The 20,199-nt window shown below is 38.7% G+C and overlaps 1 protein-coding gene across 8 annotated transcripts in view; it reads right to left on the minus strand.

The window, feature by feature from the left end:
- Positions 1 to 1,642: 1,642 nt before the first annotated feature.
- The window catches only part of ZC3H12B (zinc finger CCCH-type containing 12B), a 596,951-nt gene continuing 578,394 nt past the window's right edge, over positions 1,643 to 20,199 (minus strand). For all 8 annotated transcript variants that reach the window (XM_082715906.1, XM_082715905.1, XM_082715899.1 and 5 more), the window contains 3 exons: positions 7,853 to 8,087; positions 7,057 to 7,163; positions 1,643 to 5,861 (listed from right to left, as the gene is read on the minus strand). In XM_082715906.1, the coding sequence (XP_082572032.1) occupies positions 4,441 to 5,861; positions 7,057 to 7,163; positions 7,853 to 8,087 (1,763 nt within the window). In that variant the 3' untranslated portion in view covers positions 1,643 to 4,440. The remainder of the gene's footprint in view (positions 5,862 to 7,056; positions 7,164 to 7,852; positions 8,088 to 20,199) is intronic.

The raw sequence follows: 20,199 nt of genomic DNA on the forward strand, positions 1-20,199 counted from the left end.
CATTAGTAGTTAGTAGACAAATAGTTTATGCAGAAAATAAGTGTGTTACAGTTCATTATCGTCAATGATACAGCATTTTCAGTCATGATTATAGGTGAAACCAATGAAAACCTCATTAGGTAGTCATAGCACATTCATGCTAGTGAGAACATTGCAAAGCACTGCACCTGCATTATAGGAGTAGACAAAACTGGGGATGGGATATATTTTCACTCACTTGTGGTTGGCTTTGTGTATTTTGTCATTGAGACTTACATTATGTTTGGGTCAAACAAAAAACCCAAAGAGGTTTTATAAAAGTTTACAACCATTAAACAGTATTTGTTTAATCCCACAAATGGATAAAGCAAACTACTATAGCTCAGTGATATACAAATCAGGACTAGAAATAGTCAATCTGCCTATGTATATAGCTAGCTACAATATGATAGACATTTAATATGCTGAGTCTTTTCAAAGGCATCAACTACTATAGACAAGCAGATTCCCAAAAAATACTGGTTTGGTTTCCAGTGAGAACAAACTGTATTGCCACTTCAGTTTAAGATTATGCCCTCCTCAGTGTCAGACGTGAGGAGAAGAAAACTAGGGGAATGCAGAGAAGAATTAGGGGGACACATGAGCAGGGCTCTTTGGATAGCTTAACATTATTTTCCCTGTGCAGTCTCAGACCTGGTTCACAGAGTAAAAGTGTAGTGAAAGTGTTGGCCCTTGGAAAGGGCAATTGTACAAAGTCCCGTACTAACAGCATAGATAGAACAGTAACAGAGCGCCTCTCAAAGTGAACTCTTCTATGTTAGAAGAAAGCTCAGTGGCAAAGGTTAATGTGTATCAATGTTTGAATTATTATATAAAGATAATTTATTCTCGAATAGAAAAGTAGATCTTCATAGTTCTGGAAACTAGCAGAGAGAGAGAAAGAGAGAGAGAGAGAGTACTTATATTTATATTCTTACTTAGAAGAAAGAAAACTTTTACAGACCTTTTTCATAAGGCATATGTCATTCTCCCTTCCATACTTTGCATTTTAAGAGACAGTGCAATGGCTATATGCTACCTTGAAAGGGCTCTTGTAACTGGATTGACCATGCCACTCCAGAATCACACTTCTTCAGGTTGAAATAAAAATAACAACAAAATCACAAAAAGAGAAAAAAAATCACAAAATCTACAAAATCTAAGGCCTGAGCAGGCACAGACTTGCTATGAATGCAGAAATTTAGTGAAAAAATTAGAAGTACAAAGCACCTCTTGCAAAATATACTGGTCCTTGGAACCACACAGCACACTGTGCAGTAATTCTTGCTGAGTGCTTAGAGGTAAGTATTCTGCAGGACACATGCTTAACCCTAGAAAGGAAGCCTGGTTTTATTAACAGGAGAGCTGAGAAGTTCCCAATGCTTCTTTCTCTTTCTCGTTTTATAATTACAAACAAAATGGAAAAAGTCAAGAAGTATGCAGACCTCAGTACAGAGAAAATGTTTTTCTAATAACTTCACTAAAAACCATGCTAGATTTATGCATTCATATATTTATGCTTCTTAAACACTTTTTTAAAAAATATTTTATTTATTTATTTGATAGGCAGAGATCACAAGTAGGCAGAGAGGCAGGCAGAGAGAGAGAGAGGAGGAAGCAGACTCTCACTGAGCAGAGAACCCGATGCGGGGCTCGATCTCAGGACCCTGAGATCATGACCTGCGCTGAAAGCAGAGGCTTAACCCTCTGAGCCACCCAGGCACCCCCGCTTCTTAAACACTTTTGACACAAAATTCCCTTTGCAGGGACATATTAAATTTAATGGGCTAAAGAGAAATTATGCAAAATAATGCTTGCAACTGTACACACAATAGCTGTGTGCATAGTAATAAAGAAGCTTGCTCTTTGGAAATAGCTCCCTCATGACCTCCCAGGCTGCTTTCCTGTGACACACAATGCCAGAAACATCATGGTGAAAGTCAGTTACCTAACTTAGTTTATTATGTGTTTTGTACACTTGTTTTTTATACAATCAGGGAAAAAAGATAATTTGTATCAACAAAAGGTCATTTATGGTTATTTAGGAATTGCTTTTTGTTACTTCAGTTCATACACATTTTATAAGAAGAATGACAATTGTTTTTTGAAAATAAAAAATACATATGCTGCCCTAAAATTATTTCCTGTGTTGGGAGGAGCCTACAGTTTTTCTGAGTACTAAACATGAACATATTCAAGATAAATTGCAGCTAACAAGATATACCATGTGCTGTAAATATCTTGCAGCTAACAAGATAAACCATGTCCCTGTAAATTTCGCAACTAGTGGATACTGTGGTACCATTGATGATTGTGGTAGGAAGATGAACTGGTACAAAGGCAGTACAGTCATCTAAGATTGTCAAATACCCTGATTTAGACAAGGGACAGATTCAGGAGGTCCAAGAAGTTGAACATAGGAAATGGTATTTGTGTGAAATTTGGGTGAAACTGTGTGAATTGCAAACACTTCAGTGGCAACTGTCACTCTCTATTTTATACCTGACAGAAAATACTTTTTACACCTCAATATGCTGGGGAACACAAAGATCAGAGGGTAGAAGATGAATATGAAACTGTGGTTAACTGAAGAAAAATGCTGGTTGAAATGCAGTTTTAGTCAACAAGGACAGAGACAGAAAGCCAGAAAGCAGCATGCAAGCCATTCTCAAACAACCAAAAACAACCCTGACTACAGCCTCACACGTGGAATGTTTCACAGTAAGAAACATTTATAGGCAGTGTCACCCAAAAGACCTAGTCCAGGCCTTCTCAACTTTCATGACAAAAAAAATTCATAGAAATTAGCAAGTTCCATCTCAAGAAGTAGTGAGTAGGTCATGGTCCAAAATGTTTAATATACAATGGATTAAAAAAGGGGTTCATTTAGTACGGCTTAAAAAAATAAATGCCTCGTTTAGAGGCATTTAGCTACAAAGGTTTCCACCCTGAGCAAGATACTAGTTGCACAAATGGTGCCAACCCAAAGTCCTGCAGTGTTTAGTAATGCATTTAAGAATTATCTAAGGGTAAGTGCATCCTTTTTGCATGTATTTGAAGTGCATAACTGAACCAACTATTAGCAAAGATGTAGCAACCCCTTTTGTGAGCTGCCTTTTTCCACTTAGAAAATCCCCTGGTTTTGTTCCCTAAAGAAATTCTGTTCCATCAATTATTGACCTTATTGCCCAAAGGGCAGACAGCAGAAGAAAGTGGATTACATGTCTGTGCGCTGTCCTCCATTACATTTTATCCTTTGATGTGGAATACCGCATAGGTCAGAAGTCTAAAGAGTATCCATTAGACCCTCTTTGAGTGCAGCTTTTGTGTTCATCATGTAATGCTGCACAAGTTTGACCATCACCCCTGGGAAAAGGGAAGTGGAGTCTGGTAGTAAACCCCTTGGTCCTCTCAAACTTTTCTGTGCTTGTCTAGCACACACCTACTATGCTTAGAACTTGAGCTTATCCATCAGCTCCTCTGAAGAAGAAAGCTGTAATCTGATCCCTAATTTGCTAAGGTGAAGAGACTTAAAAGCTAAGAACTGTCAGTAAATGTTGACAAGTAAAAAGTGCAAAGAAAATAGAGCTAGTATGCTCTGATGACTAAGAAAACATTATTCAAATATTGGCATGTAATTTCACTTTCAAAACTAGTTGAAACTATGAAATGTGACATAAAATCAAGTTGGATTCATGATCTATACAACTGTAGACTAAGGACTGTGCAGAGCTTTTCTTATCATCACTATATAAAAGGTTATATGGAGATACACAAACATCTCAAACTAAATATTTACAGTTATACATGCACTATAGTTGTTAACAATAGGTTTGAAATACATCTCTAGAAGCCTTGATGTGACCCTGTAGCTTGGTTAGTAAAGATATTGAATGGTCAGATATTCATGCAATAATTTATGTATTTACTTTTAAGTAGCTTTAAATATCCTATTAAAAATCCCAAAAGGTTCATTCAAGATGTGATTTGATCCTGCTCTCTAAATTAGATATATTATCAATACTTTGTAATGTAGAATGTGATTAAGAAAACATTGGTAATGGAATCTCTTGGGAGTTTCATATTTAGACCTCTTCCCCTGAGTTTTGTCCTCCATTGCATGGTGCCGTGCAAAAAAGCATGGGACTTGGAGTCAGAGGACTCGAGTATGAGTCCTGGTTTGGTCACTTGCTAGCAGTGTGATCTTGGCAAGTAACTTAATCTCAGTGAGATTTAGTTTCCTTTTCTAGAAAATAAGACATTAGTAAGATTTACCATACAGGGTTGTTTTGCGCTTCAAATAACATAAACATTGTAACTTGTAAAGCGCAACACAAAATTGTTTGTTACTATTATCATAGTATGAGTACATTATTAATATTAATATTTATTTTTGTATAAAGGAATAAGTCCTATGTCATGTCAACGAGCAGCCCTAAGCTTAGAAACAATCAAAGCTGCCAGTTGTTGGGCATCTGCTGTGTGGGGATTCTTCTCCATCACTGCAAGAACAATGTTTGAAGGGAAAATATTGCAGAGGTTCTTATAAGTCTGATACTGATGCTCTGGGATCATATGCTCCCTGTTATCATTGCACATTCCAACCCAAGGATTCCTCCAAAGCTGTTCCATTTTTTCAGGCATGCTCCGTACCATGACTGGCTCATAGCATGGTTGCATGAGGTTGTTACTCAAGGGATAGGAGTGGTAGCCATAGGAATCAGTTACACAGGGCAATGGATCCCAGCTGGCATGTTGTTCCCGGCACAGAGGAGGTCGTCTTTGCCTCATGGGGTTGCTCTCATAGAGACGGGAGTCAGAAATGCTGTCCATCCGAGTCATTACAAGGGCACGTCCTGGCTGAGGGGTTGCCCCAGGATGGATATTGGGAGGCATAGGGTAGTCTCCAGGACAGCTGGAGCAGGCTCCAGTTGCTGGGTGCTGGGTTTGCAAAACTAAGTGGGAAACTGACTGCTTGTGGGGGGCTTGTTTAGAATCCTCTGGGCCATAGCTCTGTGCTCGCGTTAAGGCGTCATGGTAGCCATGAGGAAAAGGCTGAAGACGGTTCTGAGATGCGGAGCGATGCAGCTTCAAACTGCCTTCAGGATGACTATCAGCTACAGCCAAGTATAGATTGTTGTAAGAGGAATAGTTGTCATTCCTGGTATGGCTCATACGGTTGTCAGGACAGAGGCTGGGATTCCGGGCATATACCCCTCGGTCTGTTTCAGCCATGTAGTACTCTCGATTATGCATGCTATTGATATTCAGTTTGGAGAAGTCGCCTAACACTGAATAGTAGCCATGGTCCCCCAAGGACTCAAACTTTGAGTATTGGTCAGCATAGCTAATAGGGGTCCCATGGCTGTTGGTAACCAGGATCGGGGGGTACTGCATGCTGGCCATGTGCTCCAGTGAGGCCTTCTGGTGGGGGAAATGAGAGGATCCTGGCACTGGGCTGCTGGCTGAACGGGTATTGAGTGCACTCACTGCATGGCTTTTGGGGGGTGGGATTGTGGGGACACTTAGGGCAGTCACAAGTGAGGGGACAGAGCTGGCCTCAGGCTTACGGGCAATGGACACCCATTCCTCAGGCTCCACAGCCATGGACCGGATGCTGGGATCCGATTGGCGCTTGGGGGCCACACATTTGACTTCTGAGGTTGTCTCACCTTTGGCACTAGATATCCCTGTGCCGCACTTGCCCAGGGTGCCTTCACTCACGGTTTTCACTGTGGACAGTTTGGCACTGATGCGGAGCTCATCAGCCACCGAACGCTGTGGTTGGTTGGCCCGCTCCGGATGGTAGTATTTGCACTTGTGGCCATAGGTGCATTTTTTGCCTGAAAAATAATGCCTTGGGGTAAGACTCTCTCTCATACTGGTGTAAATCTGTCAGAAACTGTTGTAAGAATCTGGTTACTCAAGTAAGAGTTTTAGTGTTTGGGCTTAAAGAAGAAAATTAACTGTCCACAAAGATGAGAGAGGCAGGACAACATCAAGGAGGCATCACACACTGTGAGGGGAGAGGGAAGAAGTGGAAAGCTGGAGAGGAAACTACAGTGAAAAAGCTAAGAACTGAGCAGTTGAACAGCCTTCATATTCCTGTAATTCACAACTTTGCCTAGACATAGCCTGCATGCTGCGGTGGTGTAGGCTAGCAGCAGGCAGCATAGTACAATGCAAAAAGCATAGGCTTGGAAGCCAGTCAGACCCGTGTTTCAATTCCAGCTTTGCCGCTTACTAGCCATGTAACCTTAATAAGTGACTTTACCTTCTGAGCCTCAATTTCCTCTTCTGTTAAAAATGTTCATAATTATGCCTATATTATATGGTCATTGTGAAGATTAAATGATGATAATGAACATGAAAATACTATATAATTTATATAAATGTTAATTGATAAAAAGAAAAAACCCAAGATGTCCCATAAATAAATGATTATCCAAAAAGAGTGAACATGCAAAGTAGCCTCAGACCAGGCAGCCTATGTTGCACTGTTAGGCTTACAAACTTTGTGTCAGAGGGACTTGTGTAAGATCATGAAAGCACTCTAAAAAACTGTATTTTAAAAGAGCAAATGAAATTGAAGTTTGAAGGCAAACTGGAAAATACAGAACTGAAGAAAAGAGTATTATTAGTTGACAGAGAGTGCAATCACCTGCTTGAGAGATACGTCCTTCCTGTGGCCAAATCCAATTTGGCTTTGCCCTTTCTGCTTCCATAGGCCATGTGGGTTTCTGCATTTCCCTACCTCCAGCAACACTGGTCAGGATGGAGGCAGCAAGGACGCATGCATTATTTAAACAAGTGACAACTAATCTTTCCTTCAATTCTAGTTACCTTTCCCTCATGTGGTTTATAAGATGTTTCTTTAAATGCCTAACGGAGAATACATAAGGTCACAGACTTAAAATCCCAGGAAGTGGACAAGATAAGATTTTTCCATTCAAAAGGGAAACCTTTGAGAAGTAAGTATGCATATAAGTCCTTATGTTTCCCTTAGTACAGAACTCAGTTTTGCACATAGGTACTCACCATAAGGGCATGGTTGCTTCTTATGCTCCGGAACAACAGGTCTCTTTCTCAAGAAATTTTCAAGATTTGGGCCATGGCGTCCTAAAGGATCATCTGGAGGCATAAATCTGAAATCAAACAAGCAAGAGGTAAACACTTTCCTTTCTATCCCCACCCCCACTTCAGGAGTTCAGACATTCAGTACTCCTTGCCTATACTATTGTCACAGCCTTCTAACTGCCCTTTCTGCCTTAAGCTAGGCCAGCATTCTTCCCTCCATTCTCACTTGAACACACACACACACACACATGCACGCACGCACACACACACGCACACACACACACAAGATGATTTTTCTAGTGTATCATTCTTCTGTGAATTATATGTTTCAACCATACTGGCATTCCTGGTGGCTCCCCAACATGACACTCACTTTCACATCTTTATAGCTTTATTTATGATGTTCTCTTTACCTATAACACCCAGTAGTCCCCTTTCTTCTGTTTTTAAACTTCATCTCAAATGTCATCTCCTGTTTGAGGCTTTTTCTTATCATTTCATGTAGACAAAGCAACTTTAAAAACTAACCATACTGCTTATCACAACACATTGTGTCTCTCTTTTTTTCTCTTCTCCACTACACTTTGAGCCTCTTTTAAGGGTGAGTCCTATTTCTTATTCAACCTCTTATCCCTATAGCAATCAGCATAATACACAGTACACAGTAAGTGTTCAGTAAATGTTTATTGAAATGAAATAATCTATTCCTAGTACAACTTGGATTTAGTCTATTCAGAGCCTATTGAAAACAACGTACTTGTCATTCACAAAAGAATACATCAGCAACCGCTCCTCTATAAACTTCTTCCATTCTGGCTTTTCAACTTGAAGGTCTCGGTAGTTATCATTAGATACAATGATGCCATCAGAATCGAAAGCCAATTTGACTATGAACCGGTCATCATAACAGACAACTCTCCTGCCCTGGACCCTTCGGGATGGTGTGAAGACAAGAATCTTTTCTTTCTCCAGTTTGCGTAGGATATCTTGATCTGTCAAAATATAGATTATATGCCACACAGTAGAAACCATCTTTGGAAATTAACATTATCCTCATATTACAAATACAAAAGTTGGTACTAAATGCATATGTTATTTGCCCTTAGAGAGAAAGTGGTTTCTATTCCTGGCTATGACACAAATTTGGATTGTGACCTCAGGCAAGTCACCTTCTCCTTTGGACTTCAGTTTTCCATAAAGTGAAAGAACTGGATTCAATGACATTCAATGACATTAAAAAACTACCATGAAGAGTGAGAAATAGCACTGATACCCTACCATTCTTGTTGACTGATTTGCCCTTTGGAGGAAGCAGCAGCTTTTGGCTGCTGAAGAAAACAGAGCAGTATGCTGAGGATATGTCTGTCAGGAGGATGGTAAAGCATCACTCTGAGGGAGTTACATTTTTGCCTTCTGCCTGAAGGAAAGCCACAACTAAGGAAAAACAAAGCTGTAGCATGTTGACTACCGACCCCCTTTCCTTTTGGCTTCTTAATTGCTGAGGAAAGCCAGTTTACAAGCTGGGCTTGAGCAGGGCCAGGATCCACTCTCAGATGAAGTTGGGACCCTGTTCAGAAGCTTACAGATAGATCCACAAAACAATTCGGACCAGCATTATTTCTTACTTGGCACCTCATGCAAACAGCTGATACTCAGAGAAGTAGGGTCTTTATGTTCTCAAATGCTATGAAAAGCTAGCTTCAGAAAAAAAAAAAAAAGCTAACTTCATATACTGTTGTAAGCAAATGTAGTACTCCTACTGACATTAGGGCTGCATCATGACTTTTGTGGACCTTAGACATGTTTGCCTTTGTGGGCCCCTTCTTTCATAAAGAAGTACTAAAAATTATACTTTACAACTGCTTTGGTATAAAAACAAATAATCTCATTAGATACATTATTATAAATTAATTGCTATATTTGATTTTTCCTTCATTGCTAAAGGAATATAAAATTAAAACATCTTTTTGTTATATTTTAATTCCAGTGTAGTTAACATACAGTGTTATATTAGTTTCAGGTGTAAAACACAGTGATTCCAAAATTCCATGCATCACTCAGTGCTCATTAAGACAATTGCAATCCTTATTCCTCATCACCTATTCACCCATTCACACCACCCATCTTCCTTCTGGTAACCATAAATGTGTTCCCTATACATAGAGGGTTTTTCTGGTTTGTCTAACTCTCTCTCTCTTTTTTTCTTTTGAAGGTCTTTTTTGTTTCTTAAAATCCACATAAGAGTGAAACTATATGATATTTGTCTTTCTCTGGCTGAATTTTATAACTTAACATTATACTGTCTAGCTCCATCCATGTCATTACAAATGGCAAGATTTCTTTTTTTTTGTATAAATACTTATTTTTTAAGTTTTTATTTTAATTTCAATTAACATACAATGTTTTATCACTTTCTTGTGTACTAGATTTCATTCTTTCTTATGGCTGAATAGTATTCCATTGTATGTGTATACACACACACACACACACACAAACATACATATATATATATATATATGATATACATATATCCATTATATTTATCCATATATATACACATTTATGTGTATATCCATTATATATATATGTGTGTGTGCGTATGTCTGTGTGTGTGTATATATACAGATATGTATGTGTGTGTGTATATATATATACATATATATATATATATATATATATATATATATATATATCACATTTTCTTTATCCACTCATCAATCTATGGGCACTAACACTAGGGCTGCTTCCACATCCTGGCTATTGTAAATAATGTTGCTCTAAAGATACAGGTGCATGTATCTCTTTGAATTAGAGTTTTTGTGTTGTTTTGTTTTGTTTTTGTATTATTGGGGGAAAACACCCAGTAGCATGATTACTGGATGATAGGGTAGTCCTATTTTTAACTTTTTGAGGAAATTTCATACTGTTTTCCATAGTGACTGCATAAGTTTACATTCCTACCAGAAGTGCACAAGTGTTCCTTTTCCTCCATGTCCTCACCAACACTTGTTTCTTGCGGTTTTTTTTTTTTTAGCCATTATGACAGGTATGAAGTAATATCTCATTGTAGTTTTGATTTGTGTTTCCCTGAGGACGAGTCATGTTGAACATCTTTCATGTGTCTGTTGGCCATCAGGATGTCTTCTTTGAAAGAATGTGTTTATGTGTCCCGCCATTTTTTAATGGGATTATTCATTTTCTGGGTGTTGAGTTGTATAAGTCAGAGAGGTTTCTGCCAGTGTTCTCCTCTAGAATTCTGATGGATTCCTGTTTCACATTTAAGTTTTCCACCTATTTTGAATTCATTTTTTTTTATTTTGTAAGACAATGGTCCAGTTTTATTCTTCTGCATGTGGCTGTCTAATTTTCCCAGCACCATTTATTGAAGAGACTGCCTTTTTTCTATTAGATATTCTTTCTTGCTTTATTGAAGAGTAATTGACCATATGTAATTGTGAGTTTACTTCTGGATTTTCTATTCTGCTACGTTGATCTATGTGTCTATTTTTGTGCCAGCACCATATTGTTTTATTTACTACAGCTTTATAACATAACTTGAAATCCAGATATGTGATGCCCTCAGCCTTGTTTTCAGTTTTCAAGATTGCTTTGATTTTCAGGATATTTTGTGGTTCCATACAAATTTTAGGATTGTTTGGTCTAGCTCTCTGAAAAATGCTGTTTGTATTTTGATAAGGATTGCATTTAATGTGTAGATTGCTTTGAGTAGCATAAACTTCTTAAAAATATTTGTTCTTCCAATCCATGAGTATGTGTCTTTGTGTATTTCTCAATTTCTTTCATAAGTATTCTATAGTTTTCAGACTATAGATCTTATATCTCTTTGGTTAGGTTTTTTCCTAGGTGCCTTATTGTTTTTGGTGCAAGTGTAAATAGGATTCTTTTCTTAATCTCTCTTTCTGCTGCTTCATTATGGGTGTATAGGAATGCAATAGATTTCTGTACACTGATTTTTTATCCTGCAACATTTCCGAATTCACTTAACAATCTAGCACTTTTTGAGAATTTTCAGGATTTCTGTGTAGAGTATGATGTCATCTGCAAATAGTGAAAATTTACTTCTTCCTTATTGATTTGGATGCCTTTTACTTCTTTTTATTGTCTGATTGCTGTGGCTACAACTTCTAGTATTACGTTGAATAATAGTAGACATACATGTCTTGTTCCTATCCTTAGGGGGAAAGCTCTCAGTTTTCCCCCATTGAGGATCATGTTAGCTGTGTAGTTTTTATACATGGCCTTTAATAATTAGAGATATATTCCCTCTAAAGCTACTTGGTTGAGGGTTTTTATGATAAATGGGTTTTGTACTTTGTTAAATACTTTTTCTGCATCTACTGAAATGATAATATGGTTCTTTTTACCCTTTTTAAAAAAGTTTTTGTTTAAATTACAGTTACATACAGTGTAATATTAGTTTTAGATGTACAATATCGTGATTCAATACTTACATATAACACGTGTTGAAATCACAAAAACTGCACTTCTTAATTCCCAACACCTATTTAATCCATTCCCTCACCCACCTCCCCTCTGGTAACCATCAGTTTGCTCTCTATAGTTAAGAGTCTATTTCTTTAGCCACAGCAACTTCTTTCAACACATGTCTCCAAAGGCAAAGGAAACAAAAGTGAAAATGAACTTTTAGGACTTCATCAAGATCAAAGCCTTCTGCACAGCAAAGGAAACACTCAAAACAAAGAGGCAACCCACGGAATGGGAGAAGGTATATGCAAATGACAGTACAGAAAAAGGGCTGATATCCAAGATCTATGAAGAACTCCTCAAACTCAACACAGATAATCTCATCAAAAAATGAGCAGAAGACATGAACAGACACTTCTCCAAAGAAGACATACAAATGGCTAATAGACACATGAAAAAATGTTCATCTTTAGCTGTCAGGATGATTCAAATCAAAACCACATTGAGATACCACCTTGCATCAGTTAGAATGGTCAAAATTAAGAAGACAATAAATGATTTTTTTGGGGAGAGGAGGGATATGGCAAAGGAGTAGGAGATGCTGTTTCAACTGGTCGCCTAAAGTGAGATGATTATCTACCAGAGCACTGAACACCCATGAAATCAGCCTGAGATGTAGGATTATACACTTCTAGATCTTTACAGGGGGCAGAATACAATCCAGTGGACAGGTAAAGCGGAGTGGGAATGTCAGACTGATATCAGAGAATAAACAAAAGGGGTAGGGAGCCACCATAATTGACCCATTGGAAAGTAATACCCCAATATGAGAGTGCCCTGTGATTGAGGGCCAGCATTAACTTGGAGTCTGATTAAAAGCACTCAAAAAGAGAAAAAGATATTAAGGGGAAACTGGTAGAATCAGACAGTTACGGGAGCACGAGCTCAAACCCACAGACCCAGGATGGCCACCACCGACGCCATGCCAAAGAGAGTGCTGTGAAGCATCCAGGCCATGGTCCCTGAGATACTAGCATGCACGTGAGACCATCTGGTGTGGATGACAGCCGGCGCTCTCTAGAACCACAGCCTTTTGCACTCTGCTCATGCACAACACAACCAGGGTCTGAGTCATGCTCCACACCCTCCCCTGAGAGAGGTCAGTGTGGGTGCTAGCCAGTGCTTTCTAGTTCAAGAGTCTGAACACTCCCAGCCTGGGCCAAAGTGAAAGTCTCTGTGCACTTCTCTGGTTGAGATCTCTCCAGTGGGCTGGACCTGCCCAGAGAGCTGGTAGCAGCTCTCTGGACTAATATTGCTCGTGGTCTTAGTAACGGTCAGATGCAGAGACAAGCGGGAGCTCCTGAGACCCCCTGTGGCTGGAGACATGTGACTTGTGGGAGGTTGCAGAGGAGGAGTTTATGTGCTCTGGACCAGCCAGAGGGGAACAGACTGAGCCTTCTTTCTGAGACTGAGGTCTGGGTGCAGTTTGCTTTCCTCTAAACCTCCAAAGAACAGCCAAAATCCACCAAGGGGAAAACAAAACAAAACAAAACAACCCTCCAGAGAACAAAAGCCTGAAACACTGGTTTCCTCAGAGACCAGCCACTTAATAAGGGGCAGGAGGACTCAACTCTAGCAATACTGCCTGAAAAAGACTGCCCCTCCCCCAGAAAACCAGCCAAAAACAAAAACAGAAACAAAAACACAAGAGGACAACCACCACAGGGTCCCCATAAAACTGTAAAACCCCATTACCGGGGGAAAAGAAAATATTAAACTCCTGGTAGAGTTTAATAGATACAATTTTTATTTTTAATTCCTTCCAACTATTCTTGTTCTTTTTAATTTTTAATAATTTTTAACCTGTTTACCATCAAAACAAGAGGTTCAGTACAACACACTCTATAATAACCTTTTAACTTGAACTTTCCTGATACATATGTCTGTGTTTTTTATTTGATTTTCTATTTTTTTTAATATTCTTACAGAGATAAGCTTCAAGGTAATCCTCTTTCCCCAATCAATACTACCCCTATATATAAACCAGTTTTAATCCCCCTTTATTTCGGGAAAGTTGAGTCCTTTAAACAAAGATATCAATATACACCCAGGAAGAATCAAAATAACCTTCCTCACCCACACTGAGGATTTAGAACCACCCTCCCATCTTTTTCATCTATCTGTGTTTCTGCATATTTGTTTTTGTTCTGGTAGTATATAAATCTTATACTTGGGGTGCATTTTAGCTGGGTTCTTTTTTTTTTTTTTCTTGTCATTTACTTTTGTCAGTCTTTTTGTTTGTCCGTTTTTGTTTGCATACCTTCTAAATTTTAACTTTGGGACCCATTATGAGTGGGTCTTTTTTTTTTTTCTTTCTTCCCCCGCCCCCTCAGTCTGTCTCTTCCTATCTCTCTCTCTCTTTTTTTTTTTTCCTTCTTTTTGGTGGGGACTCCTGATTGCTCAGAAGTCTTCCAGGGTTCATTCTGCCTGGATCATGGTTGATACATTCAGCTACCCATCCCTTCAGCCATCTCTTACCAAAATGACTAGGAGGAGGAATGCCCAACAGAGGAAAAATTCAGAGATTGGGCCCTGTGCCACAGAACTATTGGATATGGACATAAACAGTATTTTGGAAAGGGAATTGAGGGCAATGGCTAGGTTGGAGAAAACCATTAATGACAACATGGAATCAATTAGGGCAGAAGTGAAAGCCATCAGGGAAGATGTTAACAATGCTGGGGCACCTGGGTGGCTCATTGGGTTAAAGCTTCTGCCTTTGGCTCAGGTCATGATCCCAGGGTCCTGGGATCGAGCCCCACATTGGGCTCTCTGCTCAGCAAGGAGCCTGCTTCCCTCCCTCTCTCTCTCTGCCCACCTCTCTGCCTGCTTTTGATCTCTGTCAAATAAACAAATAAAATCTTTAAAAAAAGATGTTAACAATGTTACCAATGAATCCCAATCTAATCTAAATTCTCTAGCAACTAGAGTAACTGAGGCAGAAGATAGAATCAGTGATCAAGAGGGCAAACTGATAGAGAAAAAGGGGATCAGGAGGAGGCCTGGAACAAACAGCTTAGAAGCCATGAAAACAGAATTAGGGAAATAAATGACACAATGAAACATTACAACATCAGAATTATTAGAATCCCTGAGGGGGAGGAGAAAGAAAGAAGACTTCAGGATAGAGTTGAATAAATTCTCCATCAAAATTTTCCAATCTGGGGAATAGAACCAGTGTTCATGTCCTAGAGGCAGAAAGGTCACCCCCCCCAAGATCATAGAATCTAGAAAGACCTCAAGACTCCTGATTGTGAAAATGATGAATCACAATTTTAAATAGGAGCTCTTGAAAGCAGCTTAGGGCAAAGAGATTCCTTATGTACAGAGGAAGGTCCATCAGAACAACATCAGACCTGTCCACAGAAACCTGGAAAGCCAGAAAGGGCTGGCAAGAAGTATTCAGGGCACTAAATGAAAAGAACATGCAGCCAAGAATACTTTATCCAGCAAGGCTGACATTCAAAATGGATGGAGAGATAGCTTCCAAGACTGGTAAGGTTTAAAAAGAGTATGTGACCACCAAGCCGGCACTACAAGAAATATTAAAGAGGATTCTATAAGAGAAGAAAGAACCCAAGAGTGTCACTGAACAGAAATTTCTGGAGACAATGTATAGAAACAAAGGTTTCACAGGCAACACGATATCAATAAAAACAGATCTCTCAATAATCACTCTCAACATGAATGACCTAAACACTCCCATAAAATGGCACAAGGTTGCAGATTGGATAAAATGACAGGATCCATCCATATGTTGTCTACAAGAGACCCATTTTGAAACTAAGGATACATCCAACTGAAAGTGAAGTGATGGAGAAGCATCTTTCATGCCAATAGGCCTCAAAAGAAGGCTGGGGTAGTGATTCTCATATCAGATAAATTAGATTTTAAACTAAAGGCTATAGTCGGAGATACAGAAGGACAGTACATCTTTCTTAAAGGGTCTATCCACCAAGAATATCTAACAATTGTAAATATTTGTGCCCCCAATATGGGAGCAGCCAACAACATAAGACAACTGTTAATCAAGATAAAGATACACATTAATATGAATACATTGATAGTAGGGGATCTTAACACACCACTCTCAGATCATTCAAGCAGAAAATCAACAAAGTAACAAGAGCATTGAATGACACATTGGACCAGATAGACCTCATAGATATATAGGGAACATTCCACCCTAAAACAACAGAATACTCATTCTTCTCAAGTGCACATGGAACTTTCTCCAGAATAGACCACATACTGGGTCACAAATCAGGATTCAACTGATACAAAAAAGATTGAGATTATTCTCTGCATATTCTCAGACCACAATGCTTTGAAACTGGAACTCAACCAGAAGAAAAAGTTCAGAAGGAATTCAAGCAACTGTAAGCTAAAGGCCACCTGGCTTAAGAATGTTTTGATCAACCAGGAAATCAAAGAAGGACTTAAACAACTCATGGAAACCAATGAGAATGGAGACAATTTGGTCCAAAACCTTTGCAATACAGCAAAGGCAGTACTAAGTGGGAAATACATAGCTATCTAAGCCTCCCTCAGAAATATTGAATAATACAGCAGCTGTCTTTACATGTTAAAGAATTGGAGAATCAAGAACAAATTAAGCCAACTCCACACACAAGAAGGGAAATAATGAAAAACAGAGTGAGATCAATGAAATAAAAAAAAAAAACTAGAGATACATTAAAATGCATGAAAGAAACTACAAGCTGGTTTTTTGAAAGAATCAATAAGATCAATAAACCACCAGCCAGACTAATCCAAAAGAAAAGAAAAAGGACACAAATTAATAAAATTATGAATGAAAGGGGAGACATAATGACTAACACCAAGGAAATAGAAACAATCATCAGAAATTCTTACCAACAGTTACATGCCAATAGTTTAAGCAGCCTAGATGAAATGGATGCATTCCTGGAAATCCATAAACTTCCAAGACTGAAACAAGAAGAAATTGACAACCTGAATAGACTAGTAACTAGATTAAAGCAGTAATCAAAAACGTACCCCCAAACAAGAGCCCAGGACCTGATGGATTCCCTGGGGAATTCTACCAAACTTTCAAAGAAGAAATAATACCTATTGTCCTGAAGCTGTTTCAAAAAGTAGAAACAGATGGAAAACTTCCAGACTCTTTCTATGAAACCAGCATTACCCTGATCCCCAAACCAGGCAAAGACCCCACCAAAAAGTAGAATTTCAGACCAATATCCCTGATGAATATGGATGCCAAAATTCTCAACAAGATCTTCACTAATAGGATCCAACAGTACATGAAAAAGATTATCTATCATGACCAGGTGGGATCTATCCCTGGAACGCAAGTGTGGTTCAACATTCACCAAACAATCAATGTGATAGAATAAATCAATAGGCAAGAAAGAAGAACCGCATGGTCCTCTCAATGGATGCAGAAAAAAACATTAGACAAAATCCAGCATCCATTCCTAATTAAAATGCTTCAAAGTATAGGGATAGAGGGAACATTCCTTAAATTCATAAAATCTATCTGTGAAAACTCCACAGTGAATATCATCCTCAATGGGGAAAAGCTGACAGTTTTCCCTTTGAGATCAGGAACACACCAAGGATGGCCAGTCTCACCACTCTTCAACATAATATTAGAAATCCTAGCAATAAGAATCAGACAACAAAGAGACATAAATGGTATTCATATTGTCAATGAAAGGGCACCTAGATGGCTCAATACATTAAACCTCTGCCTTCAGCTCAGGTCATGATCTCAGGATCCTGAGATTGAGCCTCATGTCAGGCTCTCTGCTCTGTGTGGAGCCTGTTTCCTCCGCCCTCTCTGCTTGCTTCTCTGTCTACTTGTGATCTCTCTCTGTCAAATAAATTAATAAAATCTTTAAAAAATAAAACAAATTGTCAATGAAGAAGTAAAACTCTCTCTCTTCACAGATTACATGATACTTTGATGTAAAACCCCAAATACTCCACCCTCAATCTACTAGAACTCAAATAGCAATTCAGTAATGTGAAATCAATGTACATAAATCAGTTACTTTCTTATACATTAACAATGAAAATACAGAAAGGGAAGTTAGAGAATTGATTCCATTTACTATAGCACCAAGAACCATAAGATAGCTGGGAGTAAACCTAACCAAAGAGGTAAAGGATCTGTACTCAAGGAACTACAGAACACTCATGAAAGAAATTGAAGAAGACACAAAAAGATGGAAGACCATTCCATGCTCATGGATCAGAAGAATAAACATTGTTAAACTGTCTCTACTGCTTAGAGCAATCTACACTTTCAATGTAATTCTGATCAAAATTTCACCAGCATTTTTCAAAGAGCTGGAACAAGCAATCCTAAAATTTGTATGGAATCAGAAGAGACCCGGAAATACTAAGGAAATGTTCAAAAATAAAAGCAAAATTGGGGGCATCATGTTGTCTTATTTCAAGCCTTACTACAAAACTGTGATCACCAAGACAGAATGGCACTTGCACAAAAGTAGACACATAGACCAGTGGAATAGAGTGGAGAGCCCAGGTATGGACCCTCAACTCTATGGTCAAATACTCTTCGACAAAGCAGGAAAAAAAAAATACAGTGGGAAAAAAAAACAGTCTCTTCAATAAATGGCACTGGGAAAATTGGACAGCTGTGTGTAGAAGAATGAAACTTGACCATTCTCTTACATGATACACAAAGATAAACTCGAAATGGACAAAAGACCTCAATGTGAGGCAGGAATCCATCAGAATCCTAGAGGAGAACATAGGCAGTCACCTCTTGGATATGGGCCATAGCAACTTCTTTCAAGATATGTCTCCAAGGCAAAGGAAACAAGTAAAAGTGAACTTCTGGGACTTCATCAAGATCAAGATCAAAGACTTCTGCACAGCAAAGGAAACAGTCAAAAAAAAAATGAAGAGGCAACCCATGGAATGGGAGAAGATATTCACAAATGACAGTACAGACAATAGGCTGATATCTAAGATCTATAAGGAACTCCTCAAACTCAACACACACAAAACAATCACATCAAAAAATGGGCAGAAGACATGAACAGACACTTCTCCAAAGAAGACATACAAATGGCTAATAGACACATGAAAAAAATGTTCATCATCACTTGCCATCAGGGAGAGTCAAATCAAAACCATCAAAACCATCAGATACCACCCTACACCAGTTAGAATGGCCAAAATTAACAAGATGGTAAACAACGTGTGTTGGAGAAGATGTGGAGAAAGGGGAACCCTCCTCTTACACTGTTGATGGGAATGCGAGTTGGTACAGCCAATTTGGAAAACAGTGTGGAGATTCCTTAACAAATTGAAAATAGAGCTTCCCAATGACCCTGCAATTGCACTATTGGATATTTACTCCAAAGTTGCGGATGTAGTGAAAAGAAGGGCCATCTGTACCCCAATGCTCATAGTAGCAATGGCCACAGTCGCCAAACTGTGGAAGGAACCAGGATGCCCTTCAATGGACAGATGGATAAAGAAGATATTGTCCATATATGCTATGGAGTATTATGCCTCCATCAGAAAAGATGAAAAAACAGGACTGAAAGAGATTATGCTGAGTGAAATAAGTCAAGCAGAGAGAGTCAATTATCATATGGTTTTGCTTATTTGTGGAGCATAAAGGAATAACAAGGAGGACATGGGGAGATGGAGAGGAGAAGTGATTTGGGGCAAATTCGAGGGAAGGCAACCTATGAGAGACAGTGGACTCTGAGAAACAATCTGAGGGTTTTGGAGGGGAGGGAGATGGGGGATTGGGTTAGTCTGGTGGTGGGTATTAAGGAGGGCATGTACTGCATTGAGCACTGGGTGTGGTGCATAAACAATGAATTCTGGAACAGTGAAAAGAAATTTTAAAAAAATAAAATGAAACTCATGTATTCAGCATATAGATGGGTCTTGTTCTTTTAATCCATTCCACCACTCCACTAAATGGAGCATTTAGTACATTTATATTCAAAGTAAGTATTAATAGCTATGTACTATTGCCACTTTATTACTTGTTTTGTCATTGGTTCAGGAGATTTTCTCTGATCTTTTCTTGTCTTTCATCTCTCCTTTGCACAAAAGGGTCCCCTTTAGTATATCCTGCAGGGCTGCTCTTGTGTTTAGTTTTTGTCTGGGAAACTCTTTTTCTTTCCTTCTGTTATAAATGATAGCCTTGCTAGATAGTGTGTGCTTGGTTGCAGATGTTTCCCATTCAGCATGTTGACTATATCATTCTCCCTTTTGGCTTGCCAGGTTCCTGCTGAGAAATCTACAACTAGCATTATGGGTGTTACCTTGGAAGTTAAGGTTTTTTTTCTTGCTGCTTTTAAGATTTTTTTCCTTATGATTATCATTTGCAAATTTAATTACAATATATCTTGTTGGCCTGATTTCATTGACTTTGATGGAAGATCACTGTCTCCTGGATCTGGATTTCTATTTCCCTTGACAAATTAGGGGAGTTTTTTGCTGTGTTACCTGAAATAAATTTTCTGCCCCATTTTTTCTCTCTACTTCTGGGACTCCTATAATATGAGTTATTACATTTGATAGAGCCAGTGATTTCCCTATGTCTATTCTTTTGTTACA

Source organism: Mustela nivalis, assembly GCF_964662115.1.
Source record: "Mustela nivalis genome assembly, chromosome: X".
NCBI lineage: Eukaryota > Metazoa > Chordata > Mammalia > Carnivora > Mustelidae > Mustela > Mustela nivalis.